The sequence below is a fragment of the Erinaceus europaeus genome, chromosome 1, assembly GCF_950295315.1.
Source record: "Erinaceus europaeus chromosome 1, mEriEur2.1, whole genome shotgun sequence".
Taxonomy (NCBI): Eukaryota; Metazoa; Chordata; class Mammalia; order Eulipotyphla; family Erinaceidae; genus Erinaceus; species Erinaceus europaeus.
In genome coordinates, this window is record NC_080162.1 from 3,420,070 (window position 1) to 3,436,969 (window position 16,900).

The 16,900-nt window shown below is 40.7% G+C and overlaps 1 protein-coding gene across 3 annotated transcripts in view; it reads left to right on the forward strand.

Annotated features, from left to right (window-relative positions):
* The first annotated feature begins 2,757 nt into the window (after positions 1 to 2,757).
* The window catches only part of ASAH2 (N-acylsphingosine amidohydrolase 2), a 50,334-nt gene continuing 36,191 nt past the window's right edge, over positions 2,758 to 16,900 (forward strand). For all 3 annotated transcript variants that reach the window (XM_060188188.1, XM_060188309.1, XM_060188251.1), the window contains exons 1-5: positions 2,758 to 3,884; positions 7,257 to 7,382; positions 14,292 to 14,378; positions 16,060 to 16,164; positions 16,312 to 16,393. In XM_060188188.1, the coding sequence (XP_060044171.1) occupies positions 3,789 to 3,884; positions 7,257 to 7,382; positions 14,292 to 14,378; positions 16,060 to 16,164; positions 16,312 to 16,393 (496 nt within the window). In that variant the 5' untranslated portion in view covers positions 2,758 to 3,788. The remainder of the gene's footprint in view (positions 3,885 to 7,256; positions 7,383 to 14,291; positions 14,379 to 16,059; positions 16,165 to 16,311; positions 16,394 to 16,900) is intronic.

Sequence of the window (16,900 nt, forward strand, 5' to 3'; positions counted from 1 at the left end):
CTCCATTGGAAGCTTCCCTGTTCTTTATCCCTCTGGGAATACGGACCGAAGATCTTTATGGGGAGCAGAAGGTGGGAGTTCTGGCTTCTGTCATTGCTTCTCCACTGGGCATGGGTGTTGGCAGGTGGGTCCACACCCCCAGCCTGTGTCTGTCTGTTCCTAGTGGGGCAGGGCTCTGGGGAGGGGAGGCTCCAGGACACATGGGTGAGGGCGTCTGCCCAGAGAAGGCAGGTTGGCATCATAGGAGTATTTTTCAACTTCTGTCTATGAGAGAGATCGTCCCATATTCATCCTTCTGTTTTTGACTTATTTCACTTAACATGATTTCTTCAAGCTCTATCCAAGATGAGGTGAAGAAAGAGAATTAGACATTTTTAATAGCTGACTGGTATTCCATTGTATATATATCACAACTTGCTCAGCCACTCATCTGTTGTTGGACACCTGGGTTGCTTCCAGGTTTGGGCTATTACAAATTGTGCTGCTATGAACATATGTGTACACAGATCTTTTTGGAGGGTCTTTTTGGTCCTTTAGGATCTATCCCCAGGAGAGGAATTATAGGGTCATAGGGTAGGTCCACTTCTAGCCTTCTAAGAGTTCTCCAGACTGTTCTCCACTGAAATCCCCACCAGCAGTGCAGGAGGGTTCCTTTGTCCCCACAACCTCTCCAGCATTTGTTGCTGCTGCCTTTTCTGTTGCATGACATTCTCACAGGAATGGAGTGGTATCTCATTGTTGTCTTTATTGTCTATCTATTTATTTGCCTTTTTTGTGAATGACTTTTCCCCAGTGATCTCTTGTCAAATTCTACACAATCGTCAGTTCAAATATCATGGGGTACACGAGACATTTCTCAAGGGTAAGGTTGTCACTTATCTATCTCCTTGATGTCTGGCATAGAGTCAAGATGACCTGAATTTGTATTAAATGAACTAGAGAATGAACAGAAGGAACAGAACCAGTATCCCAGAGCAGATGAGAGCATGAGTGTTATGGTTTGACAAACCTGCTTCTTGACTTACAACTTTGTTACCTAGGTTAGGTTATGTCATCACTTGGAGGCTTCATTTCTTTAGTTATGCATCTCTGTATAGTTAAATTTATTGATGCTCATGAGAGATAGGGAAAGATAGAATGTTGGGGCCTGGGCCCACTGCCCAGGAAGCCCAGACCATTGTGCCCATGAGAATCTGAGTGGGTCGCCTCGGACCCTCCCCCGCCTGTGGGTTGAGATATGGCAGGTCCCTCCTGACCTCTGGAATTTATGTCTTGGACCCCCCGGACATGGGCGCCTCTCTATACTTGTCACCCTTCCTCCCTTTTTAAACAGAGACCATAAACTACTGTGTATGGCTAACTTGAAAACCACCAGCAGTCATCCTGATTTTTCAACTGCTTCCCTTCCCCCCTACCCTAAGTGCCTGCAATCGACCTCCGGAAAAATATACAGCTTGTGATCAGACCTTGTATGGTAGCCTTTTACTAGTGATCAGTTAGTCTGTAGGTCAGAATGTGACTATGCATTGTGTTGCTCTGTGTTTGGGTTCATAATTTCCCCCCAATAAATGAGCTGTCCCGCTGAGGCTCTCCCAGAGCTGACTGCTTGTCTCTCTGAGCACTTTGCCCCCGCCACATGGAGCCACCCCAGGACTCCCAGGGGGCCGCTCTGACCCTCACTTCCACTGGCAAGGGGGGGCAGGGGGAACCCAGAGTGAGTCTGCAATAGAAGGAGACCAAACCGCGGCTCAGCTCAGCTCAGCTCAGCTCTGGCATATGACAGTGCTCGGTTTAAACTTGGGACTTGGCGCCTCAGGGATGGCAAGTCTGATGCACTGCCACCACACAGCCTCTCTAGTCTCATTTTCTTAGTTTTAAAAGGATGACGGTGATAGCATCTGACACAATTTTTGTGAAAATTAGATTCTGCCTATAAAATTCTCTACCTAATAACTGCTAAATAGTAATCCTTATAGAACTAGTCTATAACTTGCCCTTGTGTTAGTTACAGTATGACTAAGTCTGACTTATATGAGTGTGAACTTAGAAATAAATGTTGATTTACAGAGTTATTAGATAATGAGTATAATTCCACACCTTTCCTATTACCAGAGATCTGTGTTCCCATTCTCTCTCACCATCACTGTTTCTTTCTGTAACTAGCTATATTTATATATATTTACCCCCACTTTTTTTTTTACTCTGGGTCCTGATGGAGTTCTAGTCTTCTTCCTCCCAAATTTCTCTCCTTCTGGGATTATGGACTTATTTTTTTTTTTTTGTCGTTCAAAAGGGGAAAGGCCTGGCTTCTGTCATTGCTTCTCTGCTGGACATGGGTGTTGGCAGGTGGATCCACACCCCCAGCCTGTCTCTGTCTTTCCTTAATGGGGAAGGACTCTGGGGAGGGGAGGTTGCGGTATACATGGGTGAGGTTTGGATGAAATCATAGTAGCATCTGTAACTTGGTGGCTGAAAGGTGGTAAAATATAAAGCAGGACAGGAAATTTAATAGGTAGGAACCAAAAGGTAAGAATAGACAAATAAGAATAGGGATTTTAGGATGGGAGAAGCTAGGAAGTCTATTTTAGATATGTTCTTAGGTGCCCAGGACTTTAGTAATTTTTGCCTGAGCCGGATAGCTAACTTGCAAGTGGGCTGAAACATTGCCTGGGAAGATGGTGTCATATTTAAGAATAGGTCTAGAAAGCTATATTAGGGCATAGAGTATCTATTCTCATTTTTTTGTAGTGTTTTGATTGTGAAAGGATGTTGGATTATGTCAAAGGCTTCCTCTATATCTACTGAGCTGTGCTTATTTTTGATGTGGTGAACCACACCAATTGACTTACGTATACTGAACCAGCCTTAGTGGGATAAATCCCACTTGGTCATGGTGAACAGTCTTTTTGAGATACTGCTGTATTCATGGCTAGGAGTTTGTTCAGTATTTTAACATCTATGCTAATCAGAGATATTGGTCTATAGTTTTCCTTTTTTTTGTTGTGTCCCTATCTGCTTTGGGTATCAGGGTGATATTGGCTTCATAGAAGCTGGAAGGGAGTGTTCCTGTATTTTTGATTTTTTTTTTGGAGGAGCTTTAAAAGTAGAGGTACTAACTGTTTCCTGAAGGTTTTGTAGAATTCATTTGTAAAGCCATCTGGTTTTGCACTTTTATTGTTGGGAAGATTTTTAGTAACTGTTTCGATTTCTTTGTGATTCATGTATTTAGGTTCTGTAGTTCTTCCAGGTTCAGCTTTGGAAGGATATACGTTTCTAGGAATTCTTCCATTTCTCCCAGGTTCTCTAGCTTGATAGCGTATAGTTGTTCACAGAAGCTTCACAGGGTATTTTGGATTTCTGTGGTGTCTGTTTTGATATCTACCCTATCATTTACAATTCTATATTTTGAATCTTCTCCATTTTTTTTTTTTTTTTTTACTGAGTCTGGCTAAGGTTTTGTCAAGAATTTTGTATTTTAAGTTAAATAAATATTCAAACTTCTTGAAAATGTAACTTGTAGTTAAAGGTCATTAATGATGAAAAAGCCTAAATATAAATGTCTAGTATTAAAATTATTTTTCTTTGTTGAAAAAAGATCTTGTGATGTCTTTTAGTGTAATTTTTATTCGTAGTTTAACAGTGGCTTACAAGACTTTAAGGTTATGTGCTATAGTTCCATGCCACCCAAAGCCTGGAAACTCCCATTTTTGGACTCTGTTCTCTAGCTCTCTCTACTAACCGAGAGCTTCTTGCTTCTTTACAGCTGGTTTGCCGTCCACCCCGTCAGTATGAACAACAGCAACCATCTGGTCAACAGCGACAACGTGGGCTATGCAGCTTACCTTTTTGAACAAGATAAGAACCGAGGACACCTTCCTGGAGAGGTGAGAATCTATGTCCTTGGAACTGTCATGTTAGCTCTTTGAGTATCATGTACTTCATGTTCAGAGTAGTTGGTGCTAATCTTGAGAGTAAAGTGTTATCCTGGGTGTAACTTCGTGATATACTTAGGTAAAAATAATTTTCTAACTTCCCAAATATGGAAAGAAAAATTAAAAATTGGGGAGCCGAGTAGTAGCACAGTGGGTTAAGTGCACATGGCATGAAGCACAAGGACAGGCATAAGGAACCCCGGCTCCCCACCTGCAGGGGAGTCGCTTTACAGGAGGTGAAGCAGGTCTGCAGGTGTCTGTCTTTCTCTCCCTCTCTCTGTATCCCCCTTCTCTCTTGATTTCTCTCTGTCCTATCCAACAACGACAGCAATAACAACAACGACAACAATGATAAACAACAAGGGCAACAAAAGGGAAAATAAATAATAATAATAATAAAGAAAAATTAAAAATGACTATGAACTCTGTCTCAAATGATATTTACATTGATAATTTCATAAAGTTGCAGTTCATTGGGAAAGGAAATGGGGGCACACACTACAGTGTGTACGACCTGGGTTCAAGCCCCTGGTCCCACCTACAGAGGGAAAGCTTTGCAAGTGGTGAAGCAGGGATGTCTCTCTCCCTCTTTAGCTCCCCCTCCCCTCTTAATTTCTCTCTGTATCTATTCAATAATAAATAAAATAAAATAAATGGGGCAATTTTAGAGTTTAAACTACCCCCTATAATTATTGATTTACTATTGATTTATACAATTAGAAGACTTCTGTAGTATAGTTTCACACTTACACATATGTGTATACCATTCACTGCACCCTCAAGTTCAGGATTTTTGCAATAGGCTAGTTTTATATCCAGTTGGATATTGAATAAACTGCTGATGCTTGCTTTTGTTTTCAGAGCTGCAAAAGTATTAAGTACCTTCTCACTGGTGTAAGAGCGTGAATGACAGATGATAAATCCTTGTTACTGGCACAGATGTAACTTACTGGTGATGTTCCTTTCAGAGATTTTGTTCTGCTTTTCTTCTTTAAGGCCTTGTCAGCAACAGCTCTAATCTATCAACCTTGTTTTTGTAACTTTGAAATGCTGTGGTGACAGGGTCAGAGGTGGGCATCAGGACTCTAGCCCTTGCTACACTAAGCAACTCCTTGGTTGTCTGTAAATCACTGGTTTGCAGATAGAGTAGTGGGAGGTGGAATGCTGTCCTGTTTGAGCTCAACATCTAAACCCAAATGCTGAGTTCTGGGCTTTGTCTAAAACAAATGCTCCGTTGCAGAGAGTTTAGCCCACAAGCATTCAGTCGAATCATTTAACTTTTTTTGTGACAAAACTCTACTTGTTAATTTTAGTCTTCTTTTTTTAACAGATGACTAGGGAAATGTTGATTCACAAAACTGTTTTTGTCATAAGGTGTCGAGTTTCACATCTTCCCATGACAGGTATCAGCATACCACATCCTCAACTGACTTGTTCAGTCTCTCCACCTTAAGAACTTGGGTTTTCCCCCAGCCCCCTACTACTTTTCAGCTCTTAGGCCTCCTTCTTTTACGGTCTTTGATTTGCTGTGATATATAATATCTAATTAAGCTTTATCCTGTTTTTTCCCCCTTTTTTGTTTGTTAAAGTCCCAACTATGAGGGGGATCACCTGGTATTTGTCCTCCTTCCAGCTTATTTCACTTAACATGATTCCTTCAAGTTCCATCTAAGTTGTGTGTGTGTGTGTGTGTGTGTGTGTGTGAACATCCGTAACTGCACATTTGTTGTTGGACATTTGGGTTACTTCCAAATTCTGGCCATTACAAATAATGTTCCCAAGAACATAGGTGCATATAGACCTTTCCAAATATATGTTTTTTTCTCTGTGATATTTGGAGAGGAATTGCCTGGTAGAATAGGGAGGCAAAGTAAATAACCTTCACCAAAGAGCCAAGGCAAAAGCTCAGAAAAGTCTCAAATTTAGTTTGTATTTTAGGCAAAAGAATGAAAGTATCGCTTAAAACTAATGACTGGGTATTTTGCACTTGGAGATATGTGATCATATTTGTTTTGTTTTAGAAAAGACATATGATATCTGATATGTTTCTTTCTCTTTCTCTCTCTTTCTTTCTTTCTTTCTTTCTTTCTTTCTTTCTTTCTTTCTTTCTTTCTTTTTCTTTTAATAATGCAGAGATAAATGCCAGCACACTGGTCAACTCTGGCTGATGGTGGTGCTGGGATTGAACCTGGGATCTCAGAATCTCAGGCATGAAAGTCTTTTGCGTAGCAACGATGCTGTCTCTCTAACCCTTACTATTTTACCAAAGAAAATTAAAGGCATTAAAGGTGGGATGCTAGGTCCATTGGCTTTCAGCTAGTACTGTTGACCACTTTAAAGATCTTTTTGTAATTTTTCAGATTGGGGAGATAAGGAAAAGACATATAGAGGACTGATCTGAATAGTGGATACTATATTTTGGTTCAATTATATAGTGGGAAAATTTGGATAGTTTTTCTTCATTTTTAAGTGATATGATAATTTCATTGTCATTTAGATAATTTTAAATTAATTTATTTTCAAGTTTTGTCCAGAACGCCAGTCAGCTCTGGCTATTGGAGATAAGTTCTGGGGATCAATCCTGATACCTCTCTTGGGCAAGTCCTGTATGTTTCCACTATGCTTTATTCCTGGCCTCTCATAGTAAAAAACAAACAAACAAACAAACAAACAAAAAAACAGTACTATTTTTACCACTGGGATCATCTTTGAGGCTTTTCACTACTTGCATTATTCTACCTCCTGATAGTCTCTCATTTTTGCCAGCCCCCTGTATCTCTGTCCTCTTTTTATTTGTTGTTGTTGTTGTTTGTTTTAGAGTGAGATAGAGAGAGGAGAAGATCCACTGAGGGAGAGCCATCATAGCTCTGTACACATCTGGTGAAGCTTTCACTCTGCATGGTGCTCCCAAGTGTTGGCTGGACGGTTAAGCCCAGGCCCCCAAGCATGGTGACATGAGCAGCTCTCCTGTGTCCATGGCTATTTTTCAAAGTGAAAGGGACCTCTGTCCTCCAGATACACCAATGGACAGCAGATTGACGGGTTGATGTTTGATAACTCATTTTACATGGTGTTTATTTGACAAAATGTTCCTGTTTGGGGTACAAGATGGAAACACTCTTACTTGGAAGTGCTTGATTGGGAATCGTAATATGATTGTGTGCTACGTGAGACTTTTCAGCAGTTAGAATGTTGTACGTCCTCCTAATATGGGCAAACACTTTTGAAGAGTTCAGCAGAGTGGACTGGATGCTTTTCCTGTTTGTGATGAGAGTTATGATGGGAAACCAAGAAGAGTCGGTAAGATGTTTCTGGTTTTTACAGGGACCGTATGTGGCAGCTTTTGCTTCATCAAATCTAGGAGATGTGTCTCCCAACATTCTCGGCCCACATTGTATCAACACGGGAGAGTCCTGTGATAACGCCAACAGTTCCTGTCCCATTGGTGGGGTAGGTGATCATGACAAAAGTAATTATGATTATTCCTTTTTTTGCTTTTGTGTCTCATATGGACCTTATGTTTAAATATTTATCTTTAATTTAGGCATATGCTTTTGGGTCAACTTACATATATATATTCCATTTGATTGAATGTTAAATTTTTTTTGAATGATGAGACAATGTAATAATGTAAAGTTTCTCAGTATCTTTGCCCAAACATAGACAGTCTGGAACATTTTGCCTTGGCATAGCTAAAGTCACAAGTTAATGCCTCAAAATGCCTGCCTGAGATGTTTCTGGTAGCCAGAATCTGGAAGGACAGACAGACCAAAAAATGATAACTTGAATGGAATCAGAGAGTAGTAAAAAGTCTAAGTGCTAACACTTGTAACTCCCCTCCACCCTTACCCTTTCAGAGATATCACTGACATTCCTTCTCTGTACTCTCCCCCACACCCACCCCAGAGTCTTTTACTTTGGTGCAACACGCCAATTCCAGTTGAGGTTCTACTTGTGTTTTCTCTTCTGATCTTGTTTTCCAACTTCTGCCTGAGAGTGAGATCATCCCATACTCATCCTTCTGTTTCTGACTTATTTCACTTAACATGAATTTTTCAAGGTCCATCCAAGATCAGCTGAAAACGGTGATTTCACTGTTTTTATCAGCTGAGTAGTATTCCATTGTGTATCTAGACCACAGCTGGCTTAGCCACTCATCTATTGTTGAACACCTGGGTTACTTCCAGGTTTTGGCTATTACAAATTGTGCTCTAAGAACATATGTGTACACAGATCTTTTTGGATGGGTGTGTTGGGTTCCTTAGGATATATCCCCAGGAGAGGAATTGCAGGATCATAGGGTAGGTCCATTTCTAGAATTCTGAGAGTTCTCGAGACTGCTCTCCTCAGGGGTTGAAGCAATTTGCATTCCCACCAGCAGTGCAGGAGGGTTCCTTTGACCCCACAACCTCTCCAGCATTTGTTGCTGTTACCTTTTCTGTTGTGTGACATTCTCACAGGAGTGAAGTGGTATCTCATTGTTGTCTTTATTTGCATTTCTCTGACAATCAAAGACTTGGAGCATTTTTTCATATATTTCTCGGCCTTTTGGATCTCTTCTGTGGAGAATATTCTGTCCACGTCCTCCCCCCATTTTTGGATTGGGTCATTTGTTTTCTTGTTGTTGACTTTGGCAAACTCTTTGTATATTTAGTTATTAAACTGTGATGTATGGCATGTAAAGATCTTCTCCCATTCTGTGAGGAGTCTCTTGGTTTGGGTAGTGGTTTCTTTTGCTGTGCAGAAGCTTTTTAATTTGATGTAGTTCCATAGGTTTATGCTTGCCTTAGTCTTCTTTGTAATTGGATCTGTTTCATTGAGGATGTCCTTAAAATTTATGCAGAAAAGAGTTCTGCCAATATTTTCCTCTAAGCATCTGATATTTTCTGGTCTAACATCCAAGTGCTTGATCCACTTGGAATTTACTTTTGTGTTTGGTGAAATATAGTGGTTCACTTTCATTCTTCAGCATGTTTCAACCCATTTTATACAACACCATTTGTTAAAGAGAATTATTTCCCCCCATTTAATAGTCTGGGCACCTTTGTCAAAGATTAGATGTCCATAGGTGTGGGGGCTCACTTCTGGGCTCTCAATTCTATTCCACTGGTCAGTGTGTCTGTTCATGTTCCAGTACCAAGCAATTTTGATGACAATGGCCCTATAATACAGTTTGAGATCTGGGAGTGTGATGCCTCCAGTTCTGTTCTTTTTTCTCAAGATTGTTTTGGCAATTTAGGTCTTTTCTGGTTCCAGATAAACACTTGTAGCATTTGTTCTATTCTCCTAAAAATTGTGGTTGGGATCTTGATGGGGATAGCATTAAATTTGTAGATGGCTCTGGGTAGTATATTCATTTTGATGATGTTAATTCTTCCAACCCATGAACATGGAATATCTTTCCACTTCTTTGTGTCTTTTTCAATTTCCTTGAGAAGTGACTCATAATTTTCAGTATACAAGTCTTTTACATCTTTGGATAGGTTTATTCCTAGATATTTTACTGTTTTTGTTGCTATAGTAAAATGAATTGATTTCTGGATTTCATCTTCTTATAACTTAAGTGTTTGCATAGAGGAATGCCACTGACTTTTGAATGTTAATTTTGTAGCCTGACACCTTACTTTATTGCCTGATGATTTCCAAAAGCTTTTTGTTGGATTCCTTAGGTTTTTCTATGTATACTATCATGTCATCTGCAAATAGGGAGAGTTTGACTTCTTTACCAATCTGTATCCCTTTAATTCCTTGCTCCAGCCTGATGATTATGGCAAGAACTTCCAACACTGGTGACAGTGGGCAGCCATGTCTAGTACCTGATCTGAAGGAAAATACTTCCAGTTTTTCACCATTGAATATGATGTTGGCTGTAGGTTTGCTATATATAAACAACACTATTTTGAGGAATTTTTCATCTATTCCCATTTTTTGTAGCATTTTGATCATAAAGGGGTTTGGGATTTTGTCAAAGGCTTTCTCTGTATCTACTTATATGACCATGTAGTTTTTGGTCTTGCTTTGATTGATGTGGTGGATCATGTTCATTGATTTATGCATATTAAACCTACCTTGCATCCCTGGCATAAACCCTACTTGGTCATGATGAACAATATTTTTAATATACTGCTGTATCTGGTTGGCTAGAATTTTGTTCAATATTTTCGCATCTATGTTCATCAGAGATATTCATCTGTAGTTTTATTTTTTGGTTGTGTCCCTGTCTGCTTTTTATATCGGAGCAATGTTGGCTTCATAGAAGCTGGAAGGGAGGATTCCAGTGTCTTCAATTTTCTGGAACACTTTTAAAAAGTAGTGGTATTAACTCTTCCTTCAAAGTTTTGTAGAGTTCATTTGTAAAACCACCTGGTCCAGGACTTTATTCTTGGGAAGGTTTTTGATGACTGTTTCAATTTTTTTGGCTGTAGTGGGCCTGTTCCTATTATCTAGTTCCTTTTTATTTAATTTTGGAAGTTTTTAGGTAGCTAGGAAATCATCCATTTCTTCCAGGTTCTATAACTTTGTGGCATATAGTTGTTCATAGAAGCCTCACATGATATGTTGAATTTCTGCTGTGTCTGGTGTGATATCTCCTCTTTCATTTATGATTTGATTTATTTGGGTCTTCTCTGTTTTTTGTTTTGTGAGTCTGGCTAATGTTTTGTCAATTTTGTTCACTCTTTTGAAGAACCAACATTTACATTTGTTGATCTTTCGTATGATTTTCTTATTTTCAGTGTTACTTATTTTTGCCCTATCTTCAGTTATTTCTGCTCGTCTGGTTGCTTTAGGGTTCCTTTGTTGTTCTTCTTCTAGGTCTTTAAGGTTTTCAGTCAGGTTGTTTATTTGTGCTTTTTCTTGTTTCTTAATGTGTTCTTGTATGGCTATGAACTTCCCTCTCAGTACTGCCTTAGCTGTATCCCAAATATTTTGATAACTTGTGTCTTAATTTTCATTGAACTCTCAAAACATTTTGATTCCTTACTTTATTTCACCTTTGACCCAGTAGTTGTTTTGGGGCTACTACTAATCTTTTGTTGATTGTTAAGTACTAGTTTAATTCAACTGTGGTCTGAGAAGATGCTTGGGGTGATTTAAATGCTCTTGAATTTGCTGTTGCTGTCTTTGTGGCCTTATGGTCTATCCTTGAGAATGACCCATGTGGACTTGAACAGGATGTTTATTGCAGTTTCTTGGGGTGAATGACTCTGAAAATGTCGAATAGTTCTAGCTTATCTATCTCCTCATTTAGCTTCCTCATGTCTTTATTTTCTGCTTGGATGATCTGTCCAGTGGAGAGAGTGGGGTGTTGAAGTCCCCTACTATGATTGTGTTGCTGTTAATACAATGCTGTAGCTCTTTCAGTAGATGTTTGATGTATTTAGATGGCTTCCCATTGGGTACATAGATGTTAATAATTGCTAACTCCTTTTGACTGACTAATCCTCTGAGCATTAAGTAATGTCCATCCCTAGCTTTTTAATTTTATTTATTTTAATGTTTATCATTTCAGATATGAGAATAGCTCTTCCTGCCCCTTTTTGGGGGGCATTGGCTGGTATGATATTTTTCCATCCTTTCACTTGAGTCTGTGGTTGTCTTATTGAGTTAGGTGGGTTTCCTGTAGACAGTATATTGTTGAGTTATGTTTTCTGATCCATATTCCTACTCTGTTCCCTTTTAATAGGTGCATTCAGGCTATTGACATTTACTGATAGTATAGATTGAAAATATTTTAGCACCATTATTGTAGATTTTTAGAGTGTTTTGATATATGGCCTATTTATGGTGGTCTGACTTTATAGGAGACCTTTCAGGACTTCTTTCATGGCAGGCTTGGTGATAGTTGATTCTTTCTACTGTTTCTTCTCTGAGAATGTTTTGATGCCTCCATATAATCTAAATGACAGTCTAGTAGGATACAGTAGTCTTGGCTGAAAGCCTTTCTCATTGAGCACTCAATAGATATCTTCTGACCTGTAGTGTTTGTGCGGAGAAGTCTGCTGCTAATCTTAGGGGGTTTCCTGTGTAGGTGACTCTTTGTTTTTCTCTTGCAGCCTTCAGGATCCTTTCTTTATCCTTATTCTTTCCCATTCTAAATATGATATGTTTTGGTGTCTTTATGTCTAGATTAATTCTGTTTGGGACCCTCTGGGCTTCTTTTACCTTTATGCTTTTTATGTTGTCTAGACTAGAGAAATTCTCAGCTATTATGTCCTGAAGAATGCTTTCTTCCCCTTATTTTCTTTATTTCTCTGGTAAGCCAGTGATGCATGTATTATTTCTTTTGAAGTCATCCCACATGTCTCTGTTATTGTTTTCAGTATCTCTTAATCTGTTTTCGAGATTTCTTACTTCTTTCTGAGTTTTCTCTAATTTGTCCTCAATCTTGCTAATTCTGTCTTCAGCCTCATTTATTCTATTCTCTCTCCCCTTTACTGTTTTCTGGAGTCCATCTATTTTGTTACCATGTTCTGATCCTGTGTTAGTTTGTTCAGCTAGCTGTGTTCTTAGCTCAGCGATTTCAGATTTCAGCTCTCTAATAACCTCGACAGATCATTAGTGTGTTCTTCCAGAGTCTCATTTGTTGTTTCTGCATTTCTGATGACAAGTCTTTCAAACTCTTTACTCACTCCTGTGACTATTTCCTTAACAAGCATTTGGATGTTGACCTCACTATTTTGTGCTTCAAAATGGACTCCTATCCTGGCTCATTTCTCCAGTATTTTTTCTTGTTGGTTTAACAATTCTATGTAGTATGTTGTGAGGTCCCTCTGTCAGCACTTTTCAAATTACTGATCACTCCTGCCTGGATTGACTTGTGTCTAAGTAAGGTACTTAAAGAGTTCACAGTTGTGGAAATTAATAGTTGCTTCAATATTATTTAAATCTCTGAGTTGGAGCACAGAAGCTGTTAAAGCCTCTTTTGTTCTTTTTCTTCCTTGTAGGCTATGGGATCCTCAGGTCTTTTAAACTATAAGTAGGCTTCTTAATCCCACACTCCTGATCAAGAGATAAAGGGGGTGGGGGAGAGATAGCACAGTGCTTATGCAAAGAGACTCTCATATCCTAAGGATCCAAAGCTCCAGGCTCAATTCAGCTTCTCTGCCAAGCCAGGCAGCACTGTTGGGCCCTGTAAGTTTGTAAACAAGCCCCATTTATAGTCTGTAAGTTATGAGGCAATGTTTCATCATGTTCTAATCAAGATATCAATGTGGAAAGGCTCCCTCTATACAGCCCCACTGCTAGGCCACCAAGGTGTAGCTCTTCTGAGTTTCTTGGTTAGTTCTCTGTCCCCTGGTGTCAGCACAGGGCCTCCCCCCTGCTGCTCCAGCCTCTAAGGGCAGTAGCAATGGAGACTCACAGTTGCATTTGGTGAGTCTTAGGGGAGTCCTCTCCTCCTTTAAGCCATCTTTTTGTTGGTAAAGCAGACTGGTGGTAGTTCCTCTACTGGTAAACTTCCGGACTGTTACCAGCCAAAGACAGGAAGAGCCCCAGTAGCACCTCCCATGTCAGGCTGGGCCCTAGACAAGGCAAATAATACACCCCACTGGGTGAGCTAGCCTCTGGCTGCCTGGTTTCTTTTGCTCAAAGGATCAACAGGTGGTTCTGCTATAATTTTAGCAAAATTGGAGTTGATGATGAGGAGGAGGACACATATGTCGAAAGAGGTTTAACCAATGGAGAGGTGTGGGTTTAAATGAAATCTTCATTTAGATATTAGCTGCCAGTATGAACTCTGGCATATACTCTAAATCATCTGAACCTCAACGTCTTTATTTTTAAAAGTGAGGTGCTGGAATAGTTTTTAGTTTTCCCCACCAGGGTTATCACTGGGGTTTGGTGCATGCACTATGAATCCACTACTCTTTTGCTGCCATTTTATCTATCTATCTATCTATCTATCTATCTATCTATCATCTATCTATCTATCTATCTATCTATTCTTTCTATTTTTATTTGATTGGACAGAGAGCAATTGAAAGGGGAGGGAAGACAGAGAGAGGAAGAGAAAGACAGACACCTGCAGACCAGCCTTGTTGCTTGTGAAGCTTCCTCCCTGCAGGTGTGGAGTGAGGACACAAGCTCCAGTCTTGCACATGGTGGTGTGTGCGCTAGCCAGGTGTGCCACCACCTGGTCCTGTTTCTAAAAGATATCCACTACTCCAATCCCATGAAGTATTCTGTTCTTTTCTGTTTGTTTGTTTGGTTTTATTTGTAGCTTGGCAATTGAGAGAATGCCTGAACAGAAATGCTGGCGTGTGGCTTAAGAATGACTTGCCTCGACTCACTTGTCAGTTTCTGTCCTTGAAAGCAGCTCCTCCATTTACTCAGATCAAGTCTCCCCCCATGTTGTTCTAGCCTGAAATGTGCATGGCCTCGGGACCGGGCCAAGATATGCTGGAGAGCACTCAGATGATAGGGCACCTCCTGTATGAGCGAGCCAAGGTAAGCTGCGAGCCCAGTCTCTCTCATTTTCATTCAAAGCCATGTTAGAATTCAAGGATGTGGGAGTCGGGCAGTAGCGCAGCAGGTTAAGTGCAGATGGTGCAAAGCACAAGGACCTTCGTAAGGATTCCTGTTCGAGCCCCCGGCTCCCCACCTGCAGGGGAGCCGCTTCACAGGTGGTGAAGCAGGTCTGCACGTGTCTGTCTTTCTCTCCCCCTCTCTGTCTTCCCCTCCTCTCTCCATTTCTCTCTGTCCTATCCAACGACATCAATAACAACAACTGTAATAACTACAAAAATAAAACAACAAGGGCAACAAAAGGAATAAATATAAAAAATATTTTTAAAAAATTCAAGGACATTATTTACTGGGGCTTTGATAACAGTAAGGAGAATGGTAAGGCTCCAAGCTGTGCTGGGGAGTCTCAAAGACTGGAAGCTCTTCTGTGTTGGTGAGAGGGCAGCTTCCACTACCCTCACAGCACCTCTTTCTGGCCACTTCTATCTGGCTTCTCACACGCAGTTCATGTCAAACAAAGGAACCAGGAAGACTCAGAGTGCTTGCTTCAGGCAGACTGTATGATTTTCTTTTTCCTTCCTCCCTCCCTCCCTCCCTCCCTCCCTTCTTCTTCTTCTCCTTCTCCTTCTCCTTCTCCTTCTCCTTCTTCTTCTTCTTCTTCTTCTTCTTCTTTTCCCTCCTCCTCTTCCTCCTCCTCCTCCTCCTCATCCTTCTCCTCCTTCTTCTCTTGTAAAATTTATTATTATTATTTTAATGTGTTGTCTATAATGGGAGAAAAGAAGACTCACCCCCTGTATCCCTGCCTAGGTTGGGCTGATGTGGCTGAAGAAGGTGTTCTCATTTGTACTCATATTTAACCAAGGTTCCAATAAATGTTGGAGGAAACAGTATGCCTGCTCCTCCCTCCCTTTTAAAATTTTTTACTAGTGATTTAATAATGATTCATAAGACCATAGGATAACAGGGGTACAACTCCAGACAGTTCCCACCACCACAGTTCCTGGTCTTATCCTCTCCACTGGAAACTTCCCTATTCTCTCTCTGGGAGAATGGACCAAAGATCACTGAAGTGCAGAAGGTGGGAGTTCTGGCTTCTGTAATTACTTCTCCACTGGACATGGGTGTTGGCAGGTGGACCCACACCTCCAGCCTCTCTCTCTCTTTCCCTAGTGGGGCAGGACTCTGGGAGGTGGGGTACCAGGACGCATTGGTAAGGTCATCTGCCCAGGGAAGTCAGGCTGGCATCATGGTAACATCTGCAACTTGGTGGCTGAAAAGCGCTAAGATATAAAGTAGGACAAATTGTTTAATAATCAGGAATCTAAAGATAAGAATAGAGCAGGTGGAACTAATGGTCTTTGTGTGGAAAGTAACTAAGACATCTATTTTTGGTCTTTTCCAAGGGTCTCCTGACTTTAGTAGCTTTTGTCTGAGCCCAATCAGAATTTCCTATTTGTGCTAAATTGACACAGACCTCCGTTCCTGTGAAGCCCATGGGTGTGGGGCTGGGAGGCAGATCCAGGGGCCAAGTAGCAATTTCCAAGCAGATATCAAGATAAAATATGGCTGTGAAATGTTTTATCCGGTTGGTACTTATTTGATAAAGTTGATAGTATTCATTCGAGCTCTTAGGCTTCTAACAATGGGTCCCTGGGTTTTGCAGGAACTGTATGCTTCTGCCTCCCAGGAGGTGACTGGGTCCCTGGCTTCAGCTCATCAGTGGGTGAATATGTCTGACGTCACCGTGTGGCTCAACTCTACACACACAGTAAGCTCTGCACACTTCACATTGAGTAGGCAGCAAGGGTGAACCTCTGGGCTCAACGTCATGACTGGGTACCTTGACGATCCACTTCGTTGCTACTGACGTTGCTTTTGCTCTTGTTTTGTTCTTATGTCACGACCTCGCTGGTAGGTAAAGACGTGTAAGCCTGCACTGGGCTACAGTTTTGCAGCTGGGACGATTGACGGAGTTGGAGGCCTTAATTTCTCACAGGGTGAGTTGGAGTTTGGTGAGAGCTATGCTTCTAGGTTCTTTGAATTCCATTTCTTAATACACTTTAATGGTTGTCAACACATTCACTGTTTATTCCATTTTGGAGAAGATTTACCCATGTAATGACAGAGAAAGAGAGAGAGAGAGAGAACAAACAGAGCTCTTCTCCAGTATAGGCAGTGATGAGGATCACATCCCATGCTTGGAGATCCTGCACTCTACCCAGTATTAGATGAAGTCACTTCCCTGGCTACTGTTCTTACCTTTAATTTTTGTTCTTTCTTTATTGAGATCACAGTGGATTAATGGATTACAGTGCAGCTGTTGACATGGGTATAACCTCTCATCTTCCTGTGATAAGTGTCTGTGAAACACTCTAACCCCCAATATTTTTTTTTTAGTCTCTTAAAAACATTTTATTTACTTTATTTCAGTGAGAGATATGGGGGAGAGAGATACAGAGAAAAACAGACAGAGTCACCAGAGCACTAGGTGGTGCTGGGGATTG